Source organism: Nesoenas mayeri (genome assembly GCF_963082525.1).
Source record: "Nesoenas mayeri genome assembly, chromosome: 25".
Classification (NCBI taxonomy): Eukaryota; Metazoa; Chordata; class Aves; order Columbiformes; family Columbidae; genus Nesoenas; species Nesoenas mayeri.
Window position 1 is genome coordinate 1,109,156 of NC_137549.1, and position 23,056 is coordinate 1,132,211.

Genomic DNA, 23,056 nt, shown 5'->3' on the forward strand with positions numbered 1-23,056 from the left:
TCCAACAGGTCCTGCCCGTGCCGAGCGCGGGACACTGCCAATCCACCCGCGTTTTGGCTGGGAAGGATATGTTTTTGCTGTGAGCGTGACCAAACGCTGTCACAGGATGCACAGGAAGAGAGGCTGTGGGATTTGAGGGGGTGACATCTGTGTGGCTCGAAACTGCCACTTAGAGCCCTTGAGCTGAGACCAAAGCAGCGGGAAGGAGGGAGCAGCCTGTGATCGCAGGTCCCTGCAGCCGCGGGACTGGAGGGGACCCGCTGGGGGGTTTCCAGGCTTGTGCCCCACACACCTCTGTACCCTCACTGCTGTTCGGCTCCGCCTGCAGCACAGTGATGAGCTAAAGCACATGTGAAATCGAGCTGAATGAGCTGATGCTAAACGGTGCGAAATGTCAGTTCTCGGCAAGGGTAATAACACTGCCAGGGACACAGCCAAAGAGAAGCCTAATGACAGAAAATATACATGATATATGGTAGGTGTGATTAATTTTTAGGGAAAATATCAGCCAAATACAACTATAAGGATTGCAACGTGGACAGGGTAGAGCAGAGCCAGTGTGAGCAGCAAAGGAGTGCGACTGCCATAGCCGAGGTGCATTTTAATTAGTGAGCTAGCACTAATCTCCACTTCTCCCAAGTAACAAGCGATAGGACGAGAGGCCTCAAGTTGCACCAAGGGAGGTTTAGATTGGATATGAGGAAAAATTTCCTCACGGAAAGGGTTGTCAGGCATTGGAACAGGCTGCGAGGGAAATGGCTGAGTCGCCATCCCTGCAGGTGTTTAAAAGGCACGTAAATGGGGTTCTTAGGGACGTGGTTTAGTGCCAGTGTTAGGTGAGCGGTTGGACTCGATGATCTTGAGGTGTTTCTGTGCATGGGGGTATTTAAACACAGTCTGGACACAGTCCTGGGCAACCGGCTCCACATGAGCACTGAGGTCTCGGCCCAGTGAGAAGGGTGGGGCGGTGGCCAAAGACGTGGTCACGGGCCCCCGAGCAGGGCCCTTTCTCCAGGGGGAGTCTCTTTCATTTTGGGGTTTGGACCACGCGCCCCTTTCCCCGCACATCACGCTTTGCACATGGGATGGTTTGGCTTCTGCACACTCACTAACCCCGGCCAGGGAGCAGTGAAGCCCAGCGGGCTGACACAATGGACCCTGTGAGGAGTTAACTGAGAACGCGGCCACCGCCTGTCCCCCCAGAAACAGAACCACAGGATCCCAGAATGTCAGGGGTTGAAGGGCCCTCGAAAGCTCATCCAGTGCAATCCCCCCATGGAGCAGGAACACTCAGATGAGGTTACACAGGAGGGTGTCCAGGTGGGTTGGAATGTCTGCACAGAAGGAGACTCCACAACCCCCTGGGCAGCCTGGGCCAGGCTCTGCCACCCTCACCCCAACAAGTTTCTTCTCATATTTAAGTTGAACCTTTTGTGTTCCAGTTTGTACCCATTGCCCCTTGTCCTGTCCCTGGTTGTCACCAGCAGAGCCTGGCTCCATCCTCCTGACACTCCTCCTTTCCATATTGATCCCCAGGAATGAGTCCCCCCTCAGTGTCCTCTTGTCCAGCTCCAGAGCCCCAGCTCCCTCAGCCTTTCCTCACACGGGAGATGCTCCACTCCCTTCAGCATCTTGGTGGCTGCGCTGGACTCTCTGCAGCAGTTCCCTGTCCTGCTGGAACTGAGGGGCCACAACTGGACACAAGATTCCAGGTGTGGTCTCCCCAGGGCAGAGCAGAGGGGCAGGAGAACCTCTCTGACCTACTGACCACCCCCTTCTAACCCACCCCAGGTACCATTGAACTTCTTGGCCCTCTCAGCTCCCGCGCCCACCGAACGCTCTGCCGGGGCCGGGACGGGAACCCGCGACCTCTGGGTGCGCTCGGACGTGTGTGCCGCCACGCGCCCCTCAGCAGAACCCGCCGTGGCGCTGCCGGCGCCTGCGCGGAGAGGTCAGGGGGGGCGGAAGTGTCGCAGGGCGCGTGCCGCAGCAGGGCGGCCACCCACTGCTTGCGGGTGTGCGGGCGCTGGCGGCCGGCGCTGCAGGGGCCCCCGCGGCGCCGCTTCTTGGCGGCCGCTTCCTCCGTGATGCCCCCGGCCCCGCCGGGCCCCGCGCCGCCCGTCCGAGTCGCCTTCAGCACGGGCCCGCCGTGGCAGCAGCGGAGCGCCGGGGGCCTGGCGGGGGGCGACGCGCTGGAGGGCGGCGGCGGCGAGGACGGGAGCGGCAGCGGCAGGGAGGACGGCGGCGGGGCCGGGCCCGTCATGACGGCGCTGACGCCGCTGCTCGTCCCAGAGCATTTCCCCAACGTGCCGCTCATCGCCGTGACCCGCAACCCCGTGTTCCCGCGATTCATCAAGATCATCGAGGTGAGGGGCCGGGGCTCTGACAGATACCAGGGGCGCTTTTCTCCTCAGAGCCACACGCTGTGTCCTTACAGGTTTATTTTAATCGTAGAGGCTGGGGGGGGGTAGCAAGGTGTGCAGCCTTCTGCTTTTTAGTGTTTATCTGGAGCACCTTTGTGATGCGGAGAGACTGAGAGAGCTGGGGCTGTTGAGCTGGAGAAGAGAAGCTGAGAGGGGTCTGATCAATGGATCAGCATCTCAGGGTGGGTGTCAGAGGATGGACCAGACTCTGCTCAGTGGTGCCCAGCGCCAGGGTGAGGGGCAACGGGCACAGACTGAAACACAGGAGGCTCCATGTGAACAGCAGGAGAAACTTGTTTGCTGGGAGGTGCCAGAGCCTGGCCCAGGCTGCCCAGAGCGGGTGTGGAGTCTCCTTCTCTGAGACATTCCAACCCCCTGAACCCCCCTGTGTGATCTGCTCTGTGACCCTGCACGAGCAGGGCTGGGCTGGACATTCTGTGATTTCTAACTATACATCCTGACCACATTGGAATCGTGGTTTCTTCTGGGATACGGACTTTGTGTTTCATGGGTGTTGCATCAGAATCACTAACGCTGCATCTAATGGGGAAGGTCAATGATTCACACAGAAGCTATTTCAGGGTCTGCTGGTTTCTCCGAGTTCTTTTGCTGAAGATTGAGCAAATGTGTCCTTGGTTCAGCTTCATGGGGTTGTGTCGTAGCACCAAGAACAATATTTGTGAAAACTGTGAGGAGAAAGTACAAATTCAATACAGAGCGATGCTGCTGTGACAGGAGAGGCTGTGAGGGCTGGGGATGGACATCGCAAAATTTCAGCGTGATCTTTCCCCTCTACACCCCATATGTATTTTTAAGAGCCATAAATTTGCTCTTTGATATGTGACTTGAGCTCATAGGCCACAAATACATATTCCTCCTGAAATGCAAGCATTTTGGAACAAGTACTCATGTTTTTGCACCTTACTAGTATTTTATCAATCTAATTTTGGAGTAAATGTAACAAGAACTGAATCAATATTTTCCTGTTCCCATAGTGTTATTTATAATAATATCTGCTGTAGTATTTTTCTGTATGTCCAAATCTAATATATGCATCTTCTAGTGTCCTTATAGATGTGTTGAGGTAAGGGGAAGGTTATATATTACTATGATCTTTAGGCACATTTTCACACAACACTTTTATGTTCAAGTCATTCATTTCAATGAATGAATTTCAACAGTATCTTATATTAAAATAATTGTTAAATATTCTCTCTCATTCTGCAAATTAATTTTGCCATTTAATACTTTATTTCCTGACGATGTGAAGGCTCTACAGTGAATACAGAATTATTACTTCTCTCTGTTAATGCCTTTGACAATGGCAAGCATCGCTTTGCTAGACATTGTGCCAAATTACAACAGCCGTTGTTGTCCTAGGTGAAAAAACTTTTTCAAAGAACTTTTCAAAAGAAAAATAAGAAGCTGGTTGAGCTGCTGAGGAGGAAAGTTCGTCTTGCCCAGCCCTATGGTGGTGTTTTTCTGAAAAAGGATGATAAGTAAGTAATTTCTCTTCATCTTTTTGAAAATAAGTTATTTCCATTAATAGGCTGCGTTTATACTAAAAGTTGTGATGTGAAGTTCCCTGCCCTGGATAATGTTACAGAAATTGTGTTTATTATTGCCCTTATTATTTGGGAGGGAGATGAACCATCCAGGTAGGTGGGTGATTTGGAAAGGAGCTACGTGGTGGTAACAGTGGGGATAAAGTCGAGTATCTTTGCTCCTGAGTCCAGCTTAAAGTTCTGCAACCAGTGATCATTTCTGTCCTTTTTAATATTACCTGCTCTCTCAAGATTCTGAATATCTGCTCCTTTTTCCCCTCAATAGCAATGAATCGGACGTGGTAGAGGATCTGAACGAAATCTACCAAATAGGAACTTTTGTGCAGATTCACGAAATGCAGGACCTTGGAGACAAGTTGCACATGATCGTCATTGGACACCGAAGGTGATTTCTTATTTGTCCTTCCACTGCGTCTCACCAGACTTCTTTATAAACAGATATATCCCTTTATTGTTTTCACCATGTATATTCATTTTCATACACAACTTGTGTATAACAACCTTTTGCTTTGTTACGACACATATCCTGGTAGAGCTCTGGTGCTCCAGCCCCAATATTCTGTGTAATATTACAGATCCAACAGGTTAACCCCAAAAAGGAAGAGCTAGTGCATGTCATTCTTATATAGATTTTAATTTGATACAAGCAAACACTCATTAAGCTGAAGTATAGTGGTTTCTTTGTCAAGTACAGCAAGGTTCAGAAATGATGAAAAAATTTATCTGGAACTAATTCAAGCCAGTATTTTTGCTTTAAGACAAAGAAATGTGATCCAGAACTATAATTATGTCTTGTCTTTATAATCTTGTCCAAGAACCAAACTGAAGAAAACAGGATTATTGTTGGGAATATAGGTGTAGCTATATCGTGCCAAGTATTTTGAGCTAAGACAATATAAAATCGTGGTTTTAAATGTGTCAAGTAATGAATTTCCCTTTGAAGGGAAAACAAAAGGACAGAAACATGGTGGGGAGACATTGAGGGTGGGTTTTGCTTTGAAGTGCATTATCAAAGCGCAATTTTGATTAGATTTTGGAAATTGGCAACTGTTGGTTTTGGTTTCCTTGGAATAGAAATAGTTCCCTAGACCTTGGAAGGGTGGGGGATTCATCTGTATTGATTTGAGACACAGAGCGCTGGTCAGTCACTGGAACCACACGGGACATCGGATGGGAGGAACGTGCTGTATTTACAGGGAAAAATATAGAAAAGGAAACTCTTTGACTGGCAGCCAAATTAACAAAATGTGGTGTCCTGCAAGTGTGGGTCCTCTCATTTCTAAATCCTTCCTTTATCTCTCCCCGAACACCTTCTAGACACCTTCTGTAGTTAATCCGGAGCTATTTCCGTGCTGCAACCCCACCCTCCAGAAAATGACTTTGAAATCTATTGACAAGAGTCGTCAAAATGAGTCAAAAGTTGCCAGTGGCAGAGAGTTGGAGTAGTTGGGGAGTTGTTAGTTTTTAAAGATCACATGGTAAATAAGACCTACACCCTGCGCATAATGCAGTGATCGTGTGAGCGGGGAGTCTGCTGCACCACAAGGGTTTTTGACTCCGTATTCACGGCCTAGTAAGACAGATTGGTCAAAGGCTGTTGCAGTTCCTGAGCGTTTGTGTAGCGCTGGTCTCTCGTGGGGAAAATTTAAGGCAGTGGAGAGGGCAAGACTTTGATCCCGTTCTGGAGAACTGTAGGTCATGCTCTGTACTGCGAACATCTGACATGGGGTTGGATGCACAGCAGGAAAAACTCAGAAAAGCTTAAAAACAGTAACGGGGAAACTGATTTTTTTGGAAGGTGCTCATGCCATATCCCTTTTAGGGACTAATACTTGATTAATTGGTGTGGAATATACTGTGGGTTTCATCTCTTCCAAAATCATGATCTAGGAAATCTGTGTAACAAACAAAAATTTCAAATCTCTATGTATGGAATGACTTCAAAATCTGTTCTACACATGGTATATAATATTTAGTATTACAGTGGATAGTGCAGCAGATGTGACTTAAAGCAGAGAGACTGCTGAGAATCAGAAAACTGAAAGAGCAGAACATTATATCCAGAATTAAAGTGCAAGAGCGAACTTGCTTTTCTGGAGAGACAAGAAGAGGGAATGAATCCACATCAGAGTTGTTGGTTCATGCAGCTCCTGAGCTATTAACAATGATGCCTGATTAATTGTTCTGTTCATGTGCTGCAGCATGTGGCTGAGAATTCAGACAGTCTGATGTTATTTAGATTCTTTTAATCATTAAAAGTCTGGTTTTGTAGTTCTGCAACTGGTTAAACTAATAGAGTTTACAATAAAGGTGCTGTCAGCCGCCCTTGCCCTCTCATTAACCCACTAATTTAGTGATCAAATTTGTTTATATGACAACTTACTTACTGTAAATTTATTTAGTAAGTCCTGTCAGTATCTAGCACTCATTTATTATGTTTTATTCAATCAAGCCTTACCTTGACAAAGCAAACCAAAAGCTAAATCTTGTTGAAACACATACAATCAGTTACCTTTGTCAAAACTGGAAATTTTAGCTTACTCAAAATATAACTTAGACTTTCCTTCTTATGCTGAAGAGCTGAAATCACATGTAACAGAATTGGTTGTAGCTGGTTTCTTTTGGCTTTCAGGATCCGTATAAACAAGCAGCTGGAAGTTGACCCTGAGGAGCCCGAGAACAAGCAGAAGGTTCGAAGGAAACAGAAACGCCCCAAGAAAGAGGCTGAGGAGGAGCCTGGAGCAAAGGACCAAGCTGTGGAATTGGTGCTGGATCCTGTCGCTGTGGCCGCGCAGGAGGTTCTCGTGGTGGAAGTTGAGAACGTGGTTCATGAAGATTTTCAGATCACAGAAGAGGTTAAAGTGAGTGAATTAATCACGCAAACCTGGATGTGTCCTGTAGAGTGGCTTGAAATATCAGGCTCTAATTTCAGGCCTCAGAAACACCAGTTCGTGCTTCTCACAGCCACTGCATGAGGGGATTAGATGAAAAGAATTATTTTCCATTGCCACAGCTCAATTCGCTTCAAAACGTTGCTGAATGACGAGGCTGGGCTGTGCTTAAATCTGTGTAATATCCTCCATCAAACTGGGTGACTTGAGTGGTCAACCTGATCATATCTTCTGGCCAAAAACCAGTTGTTTTGTGTGTGCAGGACCCCAGCCTGTTCCCCTTCTTGCCTTTCCTTGTCTCCAGAGCAATAACCGCCCCACCACGCGGTACCGATCCCACACACCATCACAGCAGGGATCAGGGGCTGCATTGCTGTGTTCCCGTGCCAGACACGTCATGGAATGTCATATTTGTACTGAGGCCTTATTTATCCTTTTCCAGTCTTTTCCTTGATTAAATCTTTGGTTTGTTTATAGGCTCTTACTGCAGAAATTGTCAAAACAATCCGGGACATCATTGCCTTGAACCCCTTGTACAGGTACGTATCCCACGTGTTCTCAGAGATATTTCTATTCCACTTGTCTTTTGTCGTAATAAAGAAGAGGGATTTGCTGGATTGCCAGCTGGGATTTTGGTTTCAGATGCAAACTTTGTCATCCCTGGTTGGAAACAGAGGGGGAGTTTTGAAAAGCTGATGTCAAACTCCGATCTGAGGTAGGATGATAAGTTCTATGGCAGATGATGTGTGTCTAGGTGAATAAATACTATTACTTATCACTGCAATGAGTATCACAGTTTGATCGTTGTAATATGAGCGCAGTATAGGTCTCTGCATTCCGGCACACAAAAATTTTCTGTAACTGTTAAGAGAGCATTTAATATATTTGGTTCTGTTTATCACACAGAATCCCAGAATGTCAGGAGTTTGAAGGGACCTGGAAAGCTCATCCAGTGTAATCGCCCCGCCGGAGGAGGAACACCCAGATGAGGTTACACAGGAAGGTGTCCAGGCAGGTTGGAATGTCTGCAGAGGAGACTCCACAACCCCCCTGGGCAGCCTGGGCCAGGCTCTGCCACCCTCACTGGGAAGAAGTTTCTTCTCAAATTGAAGTGGAACCTCTTGTGTTCCAGTTTGTACCCATTGCCCCTTGTCCTACCATCAGTTGTCACCCAGAAGAGCCTGGCTCCATCCTCCTGACACTCCCCCTTTCCATATTGATCCCCAGGAATGAGTCCCCCCTCAGTGTCCTCTTGTCCAGCTCCAGAGCCCCAGCTCCCTCAGCCTTTCCTCACACGGGAGATGCTCCACTCCCTTCAGCATCTTGGTGGCTGCGCTGGACTCTCTGCAGCAGTTCCCTGTCCTGCTGGAACTGAAGGGTCACAACTGGACACAAGATTCCAGGTGTGGTTTCCCCAGGGCAGAGCAGAGGGGCAGGAGAACCTCTCTGACCTACTGACCACCCCCTTCTAACCCACCCCAGGTCCCATTGGCTTCCTGGCCACAAGGGCCCAGTGCTGGCTCATGGTCATCCTGCTGTCTCCAGGACCCCCAGGTCCCTTTCCCCTAAGCTGCTCTCTAATAGGTCATTCCCCAACTTACACTGAACCTAAGGTTGTTCCTGCCCAGATTCAAGATTCTACACTTGCCCTTGTTCTATTTCATTACATTTTTCCCTGCCCAGCTCTCCAGCCTGTCCAGGTCTCTGATGGCAGCACAGCTTCCAGTGTCAGCCGCTCCTCCCAGCTTGGTGTCACCAGCAAACTTGCTGACAGCCACTCTATGCCCTCATCCAAATCATTGATGAATATATTGAATAAGCGATGTATATGTTTGTTACTGACTATTGGCTTAGACAAATTTAAAAAAATTACTTATTTAGCTATGAAACTGAGCTGTGTTTAATTTCTTTACTCTGTCATGACACGTAAATAACTCTATAAGGATGCTCCCTTAGGAATGTAAATGTTGACTGTGCATTTGGGGGTTTATCACCATTTTTCAGAGAGTCTGTGCTCCAGATGATGCAGGCTGGCCAGCGCGTGGTCAATAACCCCATCTACCTGAGCGACATGGGGGCAGCGCTGACAGGGGCAGAGTCGCAAGAGCTTCAAGACATCTTGGAAGAGACCAGTGTAAGATGAAGCTTTTAACTAAACCTGTGGGAACTGTGTTAAAAGTATGTTTGGTTTATGTCATGGTTTCTGTACCATCCTCAGTACGGAGGGGACTTCAGTACCATGTTTGCTAGGTTACTATCACTAGGTTCCTGTTGAAGGATGTAGTAAGTCATTAGTAACATGCCTTAAGGTTGGATGCTCTGCGTCTTTGATGGCAAATCATTTTATTTTATGCATTGGTTGCATGTTGTGGAATTGCTATGTGGTTCATGTTTCCACATCTGCAGGTGCTGGAAAGTTCTCCTAGAAAACCTGTTGGAGCTTTTTATTCTCCCTTTCTCACTGGGAGTTGGCTGAAAACTCATTTCTATATTTTCCAGATTCCCAAACGGCTTTACAAAGTCCTTTCCCTCCTAAAGAAGGAATATGAGCTGAGCAAACTTCAGCAGCGCCTTGGAAGGGAGGTGACTTTTTCAAGTAACAGATACCTTGAACGTATTTCTATCATGTTGTGTGCTGTTAAATTGTGTCCAAGTTGTACTTTCACGCAAGCAGGAAAATCCTCGAGGACTGCAGTTACCAAGCATCTGTGTGAAAATACAGCATAGTACTGTATATAGCACGTACTTTAAATAGCACACATTACTTTAAAAGACTCTGCTCACCACTGCAAGCTGCGGTAGTTCCTGACTCTTGTATGTTTTAATCAGAATACAATAACTGCATCAAAATGGTAACTAAGTATATAAAATGCAGAGATTTGTGTATACTGAGTCAAAAGTTCCTGAGTTTATTAACTCCAAATAATTGGCGCTTCTAAAAATTCACATTAAGTGCAAAATGTTTTTGGACCAGTGTAGGAATTGCTGGAGACTCTTAAGCAAATTAGTCACATGCAGTCTGTGGGACCAGATGAGGTGCAGCCAAGGATGCCGAGAGGGCTTATCTACGTCATTATTTTGTTGTCTTGGTCACCTGTAAAACACTGGTGATTGGGGAGGATCCTGGTAAGTGGAAAAAGGTAAATGCTAAGCCTGGCTTCAAGAAAGAGAAGCGGGCAGGCTGCAGACACGCCAGCCTGCCCTCAATGCCTGGAAGGTTATGGGGAGAAACCTCCTGGGAGGTGGATACAGGTGAATGAAGGTGATTTGGAAGAGCCAGAAGGGATTTTCCAGGAGCAAACTGTGCCTCATCAGCACGATTGCCTTCTCTGCTAAGAATGACTATTGTATATGGCATTAGCAAGGCCTTTGTTATGGCCAGTGATAGTGCTATGACCAAATTGCAATGTCATGGACTGGAAGGATGTACAAGGTGGGTGAAAGAATTGGCTGAACTGAGCAAAAAGGGTTGTGATCAACACTATGAAGTCTGGCTTCACCGAGCTGCCGCTGGTGTCCGTCAGGGAGTCACCGAGAACCTCCTCAAGTTCTTAAACTTGAAATTCAGTCCTGCACCGGGGCTGGAATAACCCTGTGCAGCTGGGTGGAGCCAGATAGAAAATAGCTCTGCAGAGAAGGACTTTGAGGCCCTGATGGAAGCTGACCCTGAATGCGCGGTCTGTCCTTGTCAAGGAAGGCCAGTGACGTGCTGGGCTCTGTTTGCAGCTGTGGAGACAGCAGGTCAAGAGAAGTATTACAGTTATTCCCCTCTATTGGCACGAGGGGATCACATCTGGCTCGTTCTGCCCAGCTTTTCATCCCCCAGCACAAACAAAACATTGAAATACTGAACCATGGCCAGCGGGGGCCACCAAGATGTGGAGGGAGCTGGAGTATGTCATAGAGTCACTTATAGAACACGCTGCAAATGGTTTCTGAATAGTACGAATGATTTCTGAATAGTACAAATGATTTCTGAATAGTATTTTCACTTGCTGAGAAGTATTTGGAAGCATTTGATGTTTGACAGGTTGCAGCAGGAACAGAATAGTGACTGCGTTTGTTGCTGGGTTTAGGTTGAGGAGAAGATCAAGCAAACACACCGCAAATATCTTCTCCAAGAGCAACTGAAGATCATAAAGAACGAGTTAGGACTGGAAAAAGAAGACAAGGATGCTATAGAAGAGAAATTCCGGGAGCGACTGAAGGAGCTGGTAGTGCCGAAACACATCATGGATGTGATTGATGAGGAGCTGAACAAGTTGAGCTTGCTGGACAATCACTCCTCAGAGTTCAAGTGAGTTCATGGCTCTGTCCTCTGCGGTGAGTTGGGAGAATGAGGGAAATCAGTACAATTCTGTGGAGCTCTTGCCTTTAGAGTTTCTATTCTCCTTTTGTCATAGTTGCTTTCCCTGAGTGTAGCATACGATCACATCCCAGCTAGAGGATTGTTCTCCGAATCTCCTGTGTTTTACTGTAGTTTACCTCTTTTGACCACTTCAGCTCTTCTCTTGCAGCCTGTGTTGTGGATAAGAACTGTGCGGTTCGTTACCTCTCGGGAAATGTGCAGTGATTCCTTCAGCCCTTAATTTTGGCTCTTTTGTACTCGAGTGTTTTCATGTAAGAAAAGAGCAGCTGGTTGCTAACACATGATATTGGCCGAGCTGAGGTTGGCCCTGAAATTTTGGGGCAGGGCTGGGATTCTGAATAGCTTTTACCGCATAATCCATGACGTGGATTGTCAGAAACCGAGCTTGCTTTCAACGTTTCCGTCCAGACTGCATGCGATCCAACAGAGCAGTCAGTGTGCTCACCAGCACTTTAATGTCCTGGGTCTTTGCTTCCAAACAAGACATCTTTTATGGGTAAAGACTGAGAGCAGACATGTCATTTGGATGAGGAACATTTTGATAATCGTATCCTAGGAGGAGGAGGGAGAAAGCTGGGAAAGACACACTGGGCAGAGTTTTAGAACCGAGAGTGCTGCTTTCATGCACTTGTGTTCTCAGCAGCAGTCTGTTTAAACTGATAATCTCTGCTGTTAACTTGAGCTCTGACACCCTTATCTCCTGGGTTTACATCTTCCTCTGTCATGTGACACATCCAGCTGCTTTTCCTGCTCCAGGAATCTCTTCTTTGCATCGTCCTGGTCCGCTGGGGAGATGGAGAAAACTGTTTTTCTGTCTTTAAGTTCCGTGACCTGATCTGAACAGTTGACAGTAGCGCTGAGGTTACAAACAACCCTTCAACACACAACACAACAGAAAATCCTGCAGGGAGTTGGTGTGATCTCTGTGTGGCACATTGGAGGTTCTTTACCTCAGGAAAGCAACTCTTGTGAAAAAAAAGCTTTTATTTTCTTTTGTTTTTGTGGAAGAAAGGAGAAGGGAGTGAAGGCCATGACAAGACCACCCAGGTAATGATGTCCATTTCATGATCTCCTTTCCATGAGAAGTTTATACCCCATGTGTTCGAATGAGGTGCGTTTGGAAGGCGTGAGCTGGTTGTGGTCGAATCACTCTGATTTCTGTCTCTCCGTCAGTGTTACACGGAACTATTTTGGACTGGCTGACGTCTATCCCGTGGGGCAAGTGCAGCGAGGAGAACCTGGAGCTGACCAGAGCCCGAGCAGTTCTGGAGGAGGATCATTATGGGATGGATGACGTCAAGAAGCGAATTCTGGTAAGGCGGGAATAGGCAGCGTGTCTCATGTCACACTGCTGAGCATCAGGCCTTTCGGTTGTTCCAGATTGCAGCCCTCCGTTGAATTTGTGTTAATCCATGGATCAAACAGAAACCTGAATGAAAGAGCAGAATGTTCTGGTGACCACAGAATCATTTTGCTTGGAAAAGACCCTCGAGATCATCGAGTCCAACCATTAACCCAACCACAGCACTAACCCATGTCCCTGGGAACCCGTGTTTAATAACTCGTGGCAATGAATGTCAGATTCTGATTTCAAACAGCAATATCCTGTTCTGCTGCTTAATGCTGAGCGAGTCAATAAGTGTCCAAGGGAAGCAGTCTCTGGATTTTAATTAAATCATTCAAAGACTATGAAAATGATTCTGCTTGACTGGCAGAGCCACTGCCTTTCCAAAACACGCTGATCCTCTACTCACGCCTCTCAAATTAGGAGGGGAAATTAGCTAAGATGCGCGTTTGCCTTGGAGCCTTTACCTGTCCCCGGAGTTGTGCTGGATGCTGAAGGGTTTCTGGTCAGTGCAATCCAGTCCTTGTTTCAGACGGGGTAGTTTTCAGCGTTGCCTTGTTCCACGACTTCTGTTGCTTTAGCCTGAAGATGTCCTGCCTGTGCTCGCTGTTAGGGAGGTGTTGGAGCTATGAGTAAATGAGCAACAACTTGGTGTGGGAGCCACATTCCTTTCCAGGGGACAGGAACAGGCTCCTCCAGCACATTCCAGCGGTGAAAGACAATCCCAGTGCTGTCAGGATTTGTATCGTTCTGGGCAAGTGCATGAGAGAGGGGAGACAGGTGCAGATACCGACTTTGCATTAACAAACCATGGGGAGAGCTTAGCAGGTTTGGTGAAGTGTTGAGCGTAGCCAGGCTTCAATTTGGCCGTTCCCTTCCCCAAACTGCAGTCAGGCAGGTTCTCCCGCTGCTCCCATGTGCTGTGCGAAGCAGAGATTTGTATTACCTCGGGGGCAGCACTGATGGTACTTAGGCCACCTCAGTAATTGTGCACAGAAGCCCTGTTTATAACAGAACAATGTCATTTTATATAACAAATAGTAAATTCTGAGACATCTTGGGGTTTTGCTTTTATTAAATTGCCTTGTTCCCGAAAAAGAGAAAGGTTTTGAAGTATCTTTGAAGCCAAAGGGGCTCCTTTCCCTAGCAGTGCCCAAGACTTGTGAGTAAACCCCACTATGTGATTTATGATTTTGAATGATTGATGGTAAGCCTGTTGTTGCACACTTGCAAGCAGAAATCCCCTTTTGAGTACCAGTCTCTTATGTTAATGCCCATTAGGCCCAGCCTTTATACAGCAACAGATTGAGTTGCCTCGTATGGGTTTAGGGCTTTGATTATTGATGTGATTAATTCCACGCAGCGAAGATTCCGCAGTTGTAGCAATGCAAGCGAGGTGGATGATTTTAGGGTACTGAGAAATACCTGTGCAGGTTTGAGCCTTAATTAATCAGTTCTATCGTCCATGTATTGCTGCAGCATTCAATGCTGTAGGTGGAAGAGATCAGGGCTCATCTTTGCTCAATAACCAGCTTGTTACAGGCGAACCACATCTCTGTGCCCGCATGCATAGTGATTTCTCCACTGTAAGCGCACGAGCAGTTGTGATTTCAGTTCTGAGCTCCCATCTTTTGATTTCTCCAGCGCTGAGGGTTATTTGAGGTTTATCCAGTGCAGGAGTGTGAAAAGATATGAGTTTAATTTAGCAAAGAGGAACTGATGCGGTGGGAGATGCTCACAGGTAGCTGGGTGAACCAGGGAAGCTGGGAGAAGAACTCGAAGTCTGTCTGCCCGCTTCAGGATGGTGGAGAGAGACAGACGGACAGACAGACAGACAGACTGCTTCTCCAGGTGACATGAGTACAGAGCACAAAATCCAGTGTGTAAATAACCAGAGCAAAAAGAGCTGCACCAGCATCCTTACCCTTGCCCTCCCCAGCTCCTCCGAGGACCAGATCTGTGTACAGTGCCCATTTTGTCATTGTTGCTCACCTGGTAACGGGGCCGTTTGGTGTTGCTGCAGTTCCCTCTGTTCACCGCGGGCGCTTCCTCTGTTCCGCAGGAGTTCATTGCGGTCAGCCAGCTGCGGGGATCCACCCAGGGCAAGATCCTGTGCTTCTATGGCCCCCCTGGGGTTGGCAAAACCAGCATTGCCCGCTCCATCGCCAGAGCCTTAAACAGAGAGTATTTCCGCTTCAGCGTCAGAGGGATGACTGACATAGCAGAAATAAAAGGACACAGGTCAGTGTAAACTGAGCAGTTTCTCTGTCCAGCAGTTTTTACGGATGTTCTCAAAATACGAGCTTCACTGAAGTTGGACAACGTGCTTGATTTTCGTGTGTGTTCTGCCAACCCTTGCGGCCGGGAGCTGGGATGCAGGAGGTGGAAAGGACAGCACAGGGCAGAGTTTGGAACATACCGGATTCGTGTCTCTGAGTGCAGTCGCTCCCTGTTTCTAGGGTTTGCTATGGGGAGATCACTGAAAAGCTGTGAGCCCCCCCCAAGAGCATCGCGCTGATGCCAAATGCGAATGGTTTCTAATAATCAGGAAGCGCTGCCTGAGGAAAAGCTGGGAAGAGGGATATTCCCGGGGAGAACACAAGACATGGATACAAAAATCAGTATATCCAGCCCTGCCACAAGTTTATTTCCCTTCCACAAACACCTGAAAATAAAACTAACAGTGTTTTCAAACTAGTAAAAGCAACTGTTCTGAAAATAAAACTAACAGTGTTTTCAAACTAGTAAAAGCAACTGTTCTGGAGCGCGAGGTGAACCTGTGAGATTCTGCCCTATATGATACAGAACCAGAGAGAAGTGATTTATTAATACACGCTTTTTGGAGCGTTCTCTTGGCGTTCACACCTTTTACCCTCTTCTTTGCTGCTCCATGTACCTGGATGCCAGTTCCCTCTAGCAGAAAAATCATCTTGCTGGTCGCAGTTTGTTCCTTCGGTATCTTTTGATTTACACTCATCTTCCTTTTTTGTCCCTACCACGTGAGGGAACGAAACGTTCCCTTTGCCAGTGTTTCTTTACCCAAGAAAGAAGAAGTCACTACTCAAACATCTCTGTTCTCGGCCTTAACTCTTTGCTTCACGTTTAAATGTGGCCAACATTCATGTCTGATTACTAGAAACAGACTTGATGGGTCTTGGTGCTTAGTGTGGTGATGGAGATGCTTTTGATGGGTGTAGAAGCAATGTAGACTTATTTACCAGTGGGATAAAGATGTTCCATCAGCTGCATGTTGTGGTGTGCAATGTGTTTGCGCTTTACAATGGTTCCCTAAACAGAATCTCTGCTAACACAGGAGGACGTATGTCGGAGCAATGCCAGGAAAGATCATCCAGTGCCTGTAGAAAACCAGGACAGAGAATCCACTTATTCTGATCGATGAGGTGATGCACCTGCTCTTTCTTCTAGCTTTTGCTCTTAAAAACATTCTTGACCCAAAGGGAAAGGTGGAGTAGTAACTCTTCTAAAAATCCCAGGTTTTATATGTTTAAATGAGGCTGGGCTCTCAGTCTTTGGGTGGCAGTGGTACCTTAAACACTTTGTTTTCCTATAACAGACTTCAACTTTAATATTTCAGTTGTGCTGTTCTCGTTGAATTGCAGCTGTTTGGATTGTGAGGATCCTCATGGACATTTAGAGACTTCAGTAGCTCTCCTGTTCCCTGCCTACACGTGGGTACATCATTGTGACAAAACCACTATTGCCCACGTGATTATTAGAGTCGCTCTCTCAGCAGATCTAAAGCAAGACTATAAGGAATGAGATGTCTACAGTCAATTTTTTATCTGATTTGAGAATAAATGGGACAGGGCTACCAGCCTGCTGCTGTGTGGAGAAGCAAATAAGGACAGGATTTAATAGCAGGTGTTCAGAACAGACCAAAGGTCTCTCTGGCCCCTGTGTGCCCTCTTTGGGGAAGAGCAACAGCAGATGTCTTGGGAATTATAGAATGGTTTGTGTTGAAGGGACCTTCCCAGCTCCCCCTGTGCGCCCCCTGCCATGCACAGGGACATCTTCACCAGCTCAGGTTGCTCAGAGCCCTGTCCAGCCTGGCCTGGGATGTCTCAGGGATGGTTCATCTACCCCCTCTCTGGGAATGGTGTGGGGGCCGAGAAACTGCGTGGTGTAAACAATGAATATCTTGATGTGAAAGGTAATGAACCCCACAGGTCACGGCACTTAAGTGCTGTTTGTGAGGAGCTTTGCCTTGGCCACTGTAGCAAACTGCGTGATGTCCATCTAGTCAATGCTGCTCTTTAGGGGGAAGAAGCAGTGGAGAGCAGCCCTGTTGTGCCCTCTTCTGAGGACGTGAGTAATGCTGATAGAGACAACAACCTGGTGAAAGGGGTCAAGAACAGCACAAAGAACATTTTCAAATACATAGCAGATAAAACTAAACAGCAGAGGTGATGTAGGCCCACTGATGAATGGGGTGGGTGCCCTGGTGGCAAAAGATACAGAGAAGGCAGAATTACTGAATGCCTTCTTTGTCTCTGTCTACTCTGCTGGAGGCTGTCCTGGGGAGCCCTGTACCCCTGAGACCCCGGATGAAGCCAGGTCAATGGAGGAGTTTGCTTTAGTCGATGAGGACTGGGTTAGGGAGCAATTAAATAGTCTGGACATCCATAAATCCATGGGTCCAGATGGGATGCACCCGCGGGTGCTGAGGGAGCTGGCTGAAGTCATTGCTGGACCGCTCTCCATCATCTTTGCCAAGTCTTGGGAAACGGGAGAGGTGCCCGAGGATTGGAGGAAAGCAAATGTCACTCCAGTCTTCAAAAAGGGCAAGAAGGAGAACCCAGGTAACTATAGACCGGTCAGCCTCACCTCCGTCCCTGGGAAAGTAATGGAACAGCTTATCCTTGGTGCCATCTCAAGGCATATCAAGGATAAGAGGGTTATTAGGGGCAGTCAGCATGGCTTTACCAAGGGTAGGTCATGCTTGACCAAGCTCATAGCCTTTTATGAGAATGTAACAAGGTGGATGGATGATGGCAGAGGGGTGGATGTGGTCTACCTTGACTTCAGGAAAGCCTTTGACACAGTCTCCCACAGCATCCTCACAACTAAGTTGAGGAGGTGTGGTCTAGAGAATAGAATAGTGAGGTGGGTTGCAAACTGGCTTAAGGAGAGAAGCCAGAGAGTGGTAGTCAATGGTGCGGAGTCCAGTTGAGGCCAGTATCTAGTGCAGTGCCTCAGGGGTCAGTACTGAGGCCAATATTATTCAATATATTAATTAACGATTTAGACAAGGGAATAGAGTGTACTATCAGCAAGTTTGCTGATGACACTAAGCTGGGAGGAGTGGCTGACACGCCAGAAGGCTGTGCTGCCATCCAGCGAGACCTGGACAGGCTGGAGAGTTGGGCGGGGAATAACCTAATGAAATTTAACAAGGAAAAATGTAGAGTCCTGCATCTGGGCAGGAACAACCCCAGGTCCCAGTATAGGTTGGGAAATTACATACTAGAGAGCAGTGTAGGGGAAAGGGACCTGGAGGTTCTGGTGGACAACAGGATGACCATGAGCCAGCACTGTGCCCTTGTGGCCAGGAAGGCCAATGGCATCCTGGGGTGTATTAGAGGGGGGGTGGTTAGTAGATCAAGAGAGGTCCTCCTTCCCCTCTACTCTGCCTTGGTGAGACCACACCTGGAATATTGTGTCCAGTTCTGGGCCCCTCAGTTCAAGAAGGACAGAGAACTGCTGGAGAGGGTCCAGCGTAGGGCAACAAAGATGATTAAGGGAGTGGAGCACCTCCCTTATGAGGAAAGGCTGAGGGAGCTGGGTCTCTTTAGTTTGGAGAAGAGGAGACTGAGGGGTCACCTTATTAATGTTTATAAATATATAAAGGGTGAGTGCCATGAGGATGGAGCCAGGCTCTTCTCATTGGCAAACAATGATAGGACAAGGGGTAATGGCATCAAGCTGGAACACAAGAGGTTCCACTTAAATTTGAGAAAAAACTTCTTCTCAGTAAGGGTGACAGAGCCTGGAACAGGCTGCCCAGGGGGGTTGTGGAGTCTCCTTCTCTGGAGACATTCAAGACCCACCTGGACATGTTCCCGTACGACCTCACCTAGACGTTCCTGCTCCAGCAGGGGGATTGGACTAGATGATCTTTTGAGGTCCCTTCCAATCCCAAACATACTGTGATACTGTGATACAGCATCCCAGATACAGCATCCCAGATACAGCATCCCAGATACAGCATCCTAGATACAGCATCCTAGTTACAGCATCCCAGACTCAGCATACTAGATACAGCATCCAATATATAGTATCCCAGATACAGCATCCCATATACAGCATCCCAGATACACCATCCCAGACAGCATCCCAGATGCAGCATTCTAGATAGATCATCCAAGATACAGCATCCCGGACACAGCATTCCAGATATAGCATCCCAGATAGAGCATCCTAGATACAGAATCATAGGTACAGCATACTTTATAGAGCATCCCATATACAGCACCCCAGATACAGCCTCGTTCATACAGCATACCAGATACAGCATCCTAGATACAGCATCCCAGAAACAGCATCCCAGAAACCGTATCCCAGATACAACATCCCAGATGTAGCATCCTAGATACAGCATCCCAGATACAGCATCCTACGTACAGTATACCAGATACAATATCCCAGATATAGCATCCTAGATACAGCATCCCAGATGCAGCATCCAAGATACAGCATCTTACGTACAGTATCTCAGATACAACATCCCAGATACAACATTTTAGATACAGTATCCTGGCTACAGCATCCCGGATACAGCATCCCAGATAGAGCATCCCAGATACAGCATCCTCGATACAGCATCCCAGATACAGCATTCCAGATACACCATCCTAGATACAGCATCCCTGATACAGCATCCCAGATACAGCATCCTAGTTACAGCATCCTAGATACAGCATCCTTGATACAGCATTCCAGGTACAGTATCCCAGATAGAGCATACCAGATACAGCATCCCAGATACAACAACCTAGATACAGTATCCTAGATACAGCATCCTTGATACAGCATCCTAGACACAGTATCCCAGATATACCATCCTGGATACAGCATCCCCGATACAGCATCCTAGATACAGCATCCCTGATAGAGCATCCTAGATACAGCATCCCAGATTCAGCATCGTAGATACAGTATCCTAGATACAGCATCCTTGACACAGCATCCTAGATACAGTATCCCATATACAGCACCCCTGACACAGCATCCTTGATACAGCATCCGAGATACATCATCCTAGTTACAACATCCTAGATACAGCACCCCAGATATACCATCCCAGATACAGCATCCCAGATACAGCATCCTAGATAGAGCATCCTAGATCCTTAAGCCAGTTTGCAGCCCAGCTCACCACTCTATTCTCTAGACCACACCTCCTCAACTTAGTTGTGAGGATGCTGTGGGAGACTGTGTCAAAGGCTTTCCTGAAGTCAAGGTAGACCACATCCACCCCTCTGCCATCATCCATCCACCTTGTTACATTCTCATAAAAGGCTATGAGCTTGGTCAAGCATGACTTACCCTTGGTAAAGCCATGCTGACTGCCCCTAATAACCCTCTTATCCTTGATATGCCTTGAGATGGCACCAAGGATAAGCTGTTCCATTACTTTCCCAGGGACAGAGGGGAGGCTGACCGGTCTATAGTTACCTGGGTTCTCCTTCTTGCTCTTTTTGAAGACTGGAGTGACATTTGCTTTCCTCCAATCCTCGGGCACCTCTCCCGTTTCCCAAGACTTGGCAAAGATGATGGAGAGCGGTCCAGCAATGACTTCAGCCAGCTCCCTCAGCACCCGTGGGTGCATCCCATCTGGACCCATGGATTTATGGATGTCCAGACTATTTAATTGCTCCCTAACCCAGTCCTCATCGACTAAAGGAAACTCCTCCATTGACCTGGCTTCATTCGGGGTCTCAGGGGTACAGGGCTCCCCAGGACAGCCTCCAGCAGAGTAGACAGACAAAGAAGGCATTCAGTAATTCTGCCTTCTCTGTATCTTCTGCCACCAGGGCACCCACCCCATTCATCAGTGGGCCTACATTGCCTCTGGTATTAGTTTTATCTGCTATGTATTTGAAAATGTTCTTTGTGCTGTCCTTGACCCCTCTCGCCAGCTGTAATTCTAAGGAGGCCAATTTCTTCCCCAAAGGGCTGTGGGGCATTGGAATAGGCTGCCCAGGGCAGTGCTGGAGTCACCATCCCTGGAGGGTTGGACAGACGGACATGAGGTTCTCAGGACATGGGGCAGTGCCAGGGCTGGGTTATGGTTGGACTCGATGATCTTGAGTGTGTCTTCCAACCAAAATGATTCTGTGATTCTGTTCTACAGTTCTCTTGTTCACTGCTTGAGCTTTTTCAACCCCTGCTATAATCAGGTCACACCAGGGCTGGACACGAGGAGCTGTGAAACCTGTGTTGCGGTGCTGGACGATTGTTGGTGGTGAGTACGGCGCTTGGGTCGCCAGAGCTGTCCCTTCATCCTTCTTCAGCAGCACTCAAGCAGTTTGGAGGAAGCCAATCCTCAAGAACTCACTGGGAGAGGCCAAGCCAGGAAAAAGGAAAGATTGATTGCAGGAAAGTATGAAATATATATGCAGGGAGCACTAAGTCAGAAAAGGCTTCCCACGGATGCGCGAGCGAGATGCCCTGGAGCTGTGCAGCACTGTGCGAGGAGGACACCCCATCCAATGCACCCAATTCCCGGCTAAACCTGAATAGCAATAAAAATCTATCAAATGCTCGGGCCTGTACAAGGATTGTTGTGGTCCCATTTCTTCTTTAATCACTAAAAGGTGTGGGGGGGATGCTGCAGCATTGGGGGGAGATGCAGGGTCTGGTCTGATTGAAGTGGTTTTGGCCGGGGATCCGGTGCGTGCAGGGAGGTGGATTCACTGCGAAACGGTGGCTGGTTTGGGGAGTGAGACCAGATTCCACGGAGTGGGAGATGGGGCTGCAAGAAGCATCTTGTAATGATGCTTCCAGACTGATTGTGGAGGATGGGAGCAGGACACAGGGACGTGACCAGCAACGGCTCCTTCCTGCTGGGAGCCCTCGGGAGGGGGAAGGTGTAGCCTCAGCCTCTCCCTCTGCATCCTTTTTCACTCTCCCTCTGCATTGTGCCCAGTCGTGCAGAGGTGGCTGGAGCAGCCTGAGCCTCTTCCTTCAGATCCCAAGTCTCAGGGCCCAAACAAGGGGGTTATTTCCCCCTGGGGGGCTCAGCAGCACCTCCTGACCCTGAGCAAGAGGTGGTGGATGAACCATCCCTGGAGACATCCCAGGCCAGGCTGGACAGGGCGTGTCCCCATCCCCGAGTCCCTTCTCAGCATCCCCCCCAGCAAACTGCTGCTGGCCTGGGAGCTGCTGCCCCGTGAGCAGGACGCGCTGTTGCTGCTGCAGAAGAACTTACTGGAGACCATCACGAGGATGTTCAGCCCTTTCGGAGAAATCGCCTCTATCCGCATCCTGCGCCCGGGCCGCAAGCTGCCCTCGGACGTGCGCAAATACGCGTCACGCTTCCCCGCGCTGCTGAGCCGCTGCTGTGCGCTGGTGGAGTACGAGAGCCTGGAGAGCGCCCGCAGAGCCCTGGAGGAGCTCAGCCACCCGGGCGGCCAGAGCATCAGGGTGGTCCAGCTCGGAGGAAGGGCTCCAAGAAGAAACCGGAGGTGGTGGAGGAGGTGGTGCATCAACTGGGTGGAAAGCGCAGGCGACAGCCGTGACGTTCCCCTACGGCCTCGGGGGCTCCCTGCTCGGCAGTGCTCAGGAGCTGAATGGTGCCTCAGCATTGCCATCGCTCCTCCTGAACAAGGAGCCCTCAGAACCCACCTTGTCCAGCAGGGACTTCAATCCCAGCGACTGGAGCGACACCTTCACTGGATCGCTCCTCTCCAGCGACCTCTTCCCTCCCTTCGACACCAACATGGGCACCGGCAGCTGCTCCAGCTCCGAGAGCCCCCGCGGTGCCTGGGGCAGCAGGGCGCCCACCTGGGCCCCCTGGGCCGGCAGCTCCAACAGCATCGGGGTGGGGGAGAGCTCATCCTGCAGCGCTGAGGCTTCTCTACATTTGGGTTTGGGGATTCTTTTTTTTCTCCTTTTCTGTGTCCCCCCAGAGCTGTGGTGGGTGCTGCAGCTGCTCCAGGGACCCGAGTTTTGGGCCAGGATGAAGCTCGGGGTGCTGAGCGGCAGTGGGGGCTGCACCGTCACCAGCGTCCGGGATGGGGACTCAGTGCACCTGCTGCCGGCCGGACCCATGGAGCTGGGGTCGCCAGGTGCTCCATGGGCCCCAGGTTGTGGAGCTGGGGTGGGAAATGAGCAATAAAGGGAGGTGAGATTTCCAGGCAATTTCTGGCCAGTGTAGTGATTTGTTGGTTGGTTGTGGGACCAGGGAGTGGAAAAACAGCTGCCCAAGGTGCAGCCAGACG

General features: G+C 48.6%; 2 protein-coding genes across 2 annotated transcripts; both read left to right on the forward strand.

Annotated features, from left to right (window-relative positions):
• Positions 1-391: 391 nt before the first annotated feature.
• On the forward strand, positions 392-16,112 carry LOC308049468 (lon protease homolog, mitochondrial-like; the record flags this gene model as incomplete). The annotated part of the gene is given in 14 exon segments (XM_080359150.1): positions 392-410; positions 1,792-2,366; positions 3,804-3,922; positions 4,254-4,373; positions 6,621-6,849; positions 7,357-7,418; positions 8,884-9,013; positions 9,379-9,462; positions 10,956-11,176; positions 12,422-12,437; positions 12,439-12,561; positions 14,656-14,834; positions 15,907-15,952; positions 15,956-16,112. Coding segments are annotated over 14 exon segments (2,034 nt in total). The 3' UTR covers positions 16,067-16,112.
• A 558-nt stretch (positions 16,113-16,670) lies between these two features.
• LOC308049469 (la-related protein 6-like) lies at positions 16,671-22,354 on the forward strand (the record flags this gene model as incomplete). The annotated part of the gene is given in 3 exon segments (XM_080359151.1): positions 16,671-16,764; positions 21,763-22,275; positions 22,278-22,354. Coding segments are annotated over 3 exon segments (684 nt in total).
• Positions 22,355-23,056: the final 702 nt, after the last annotated feature.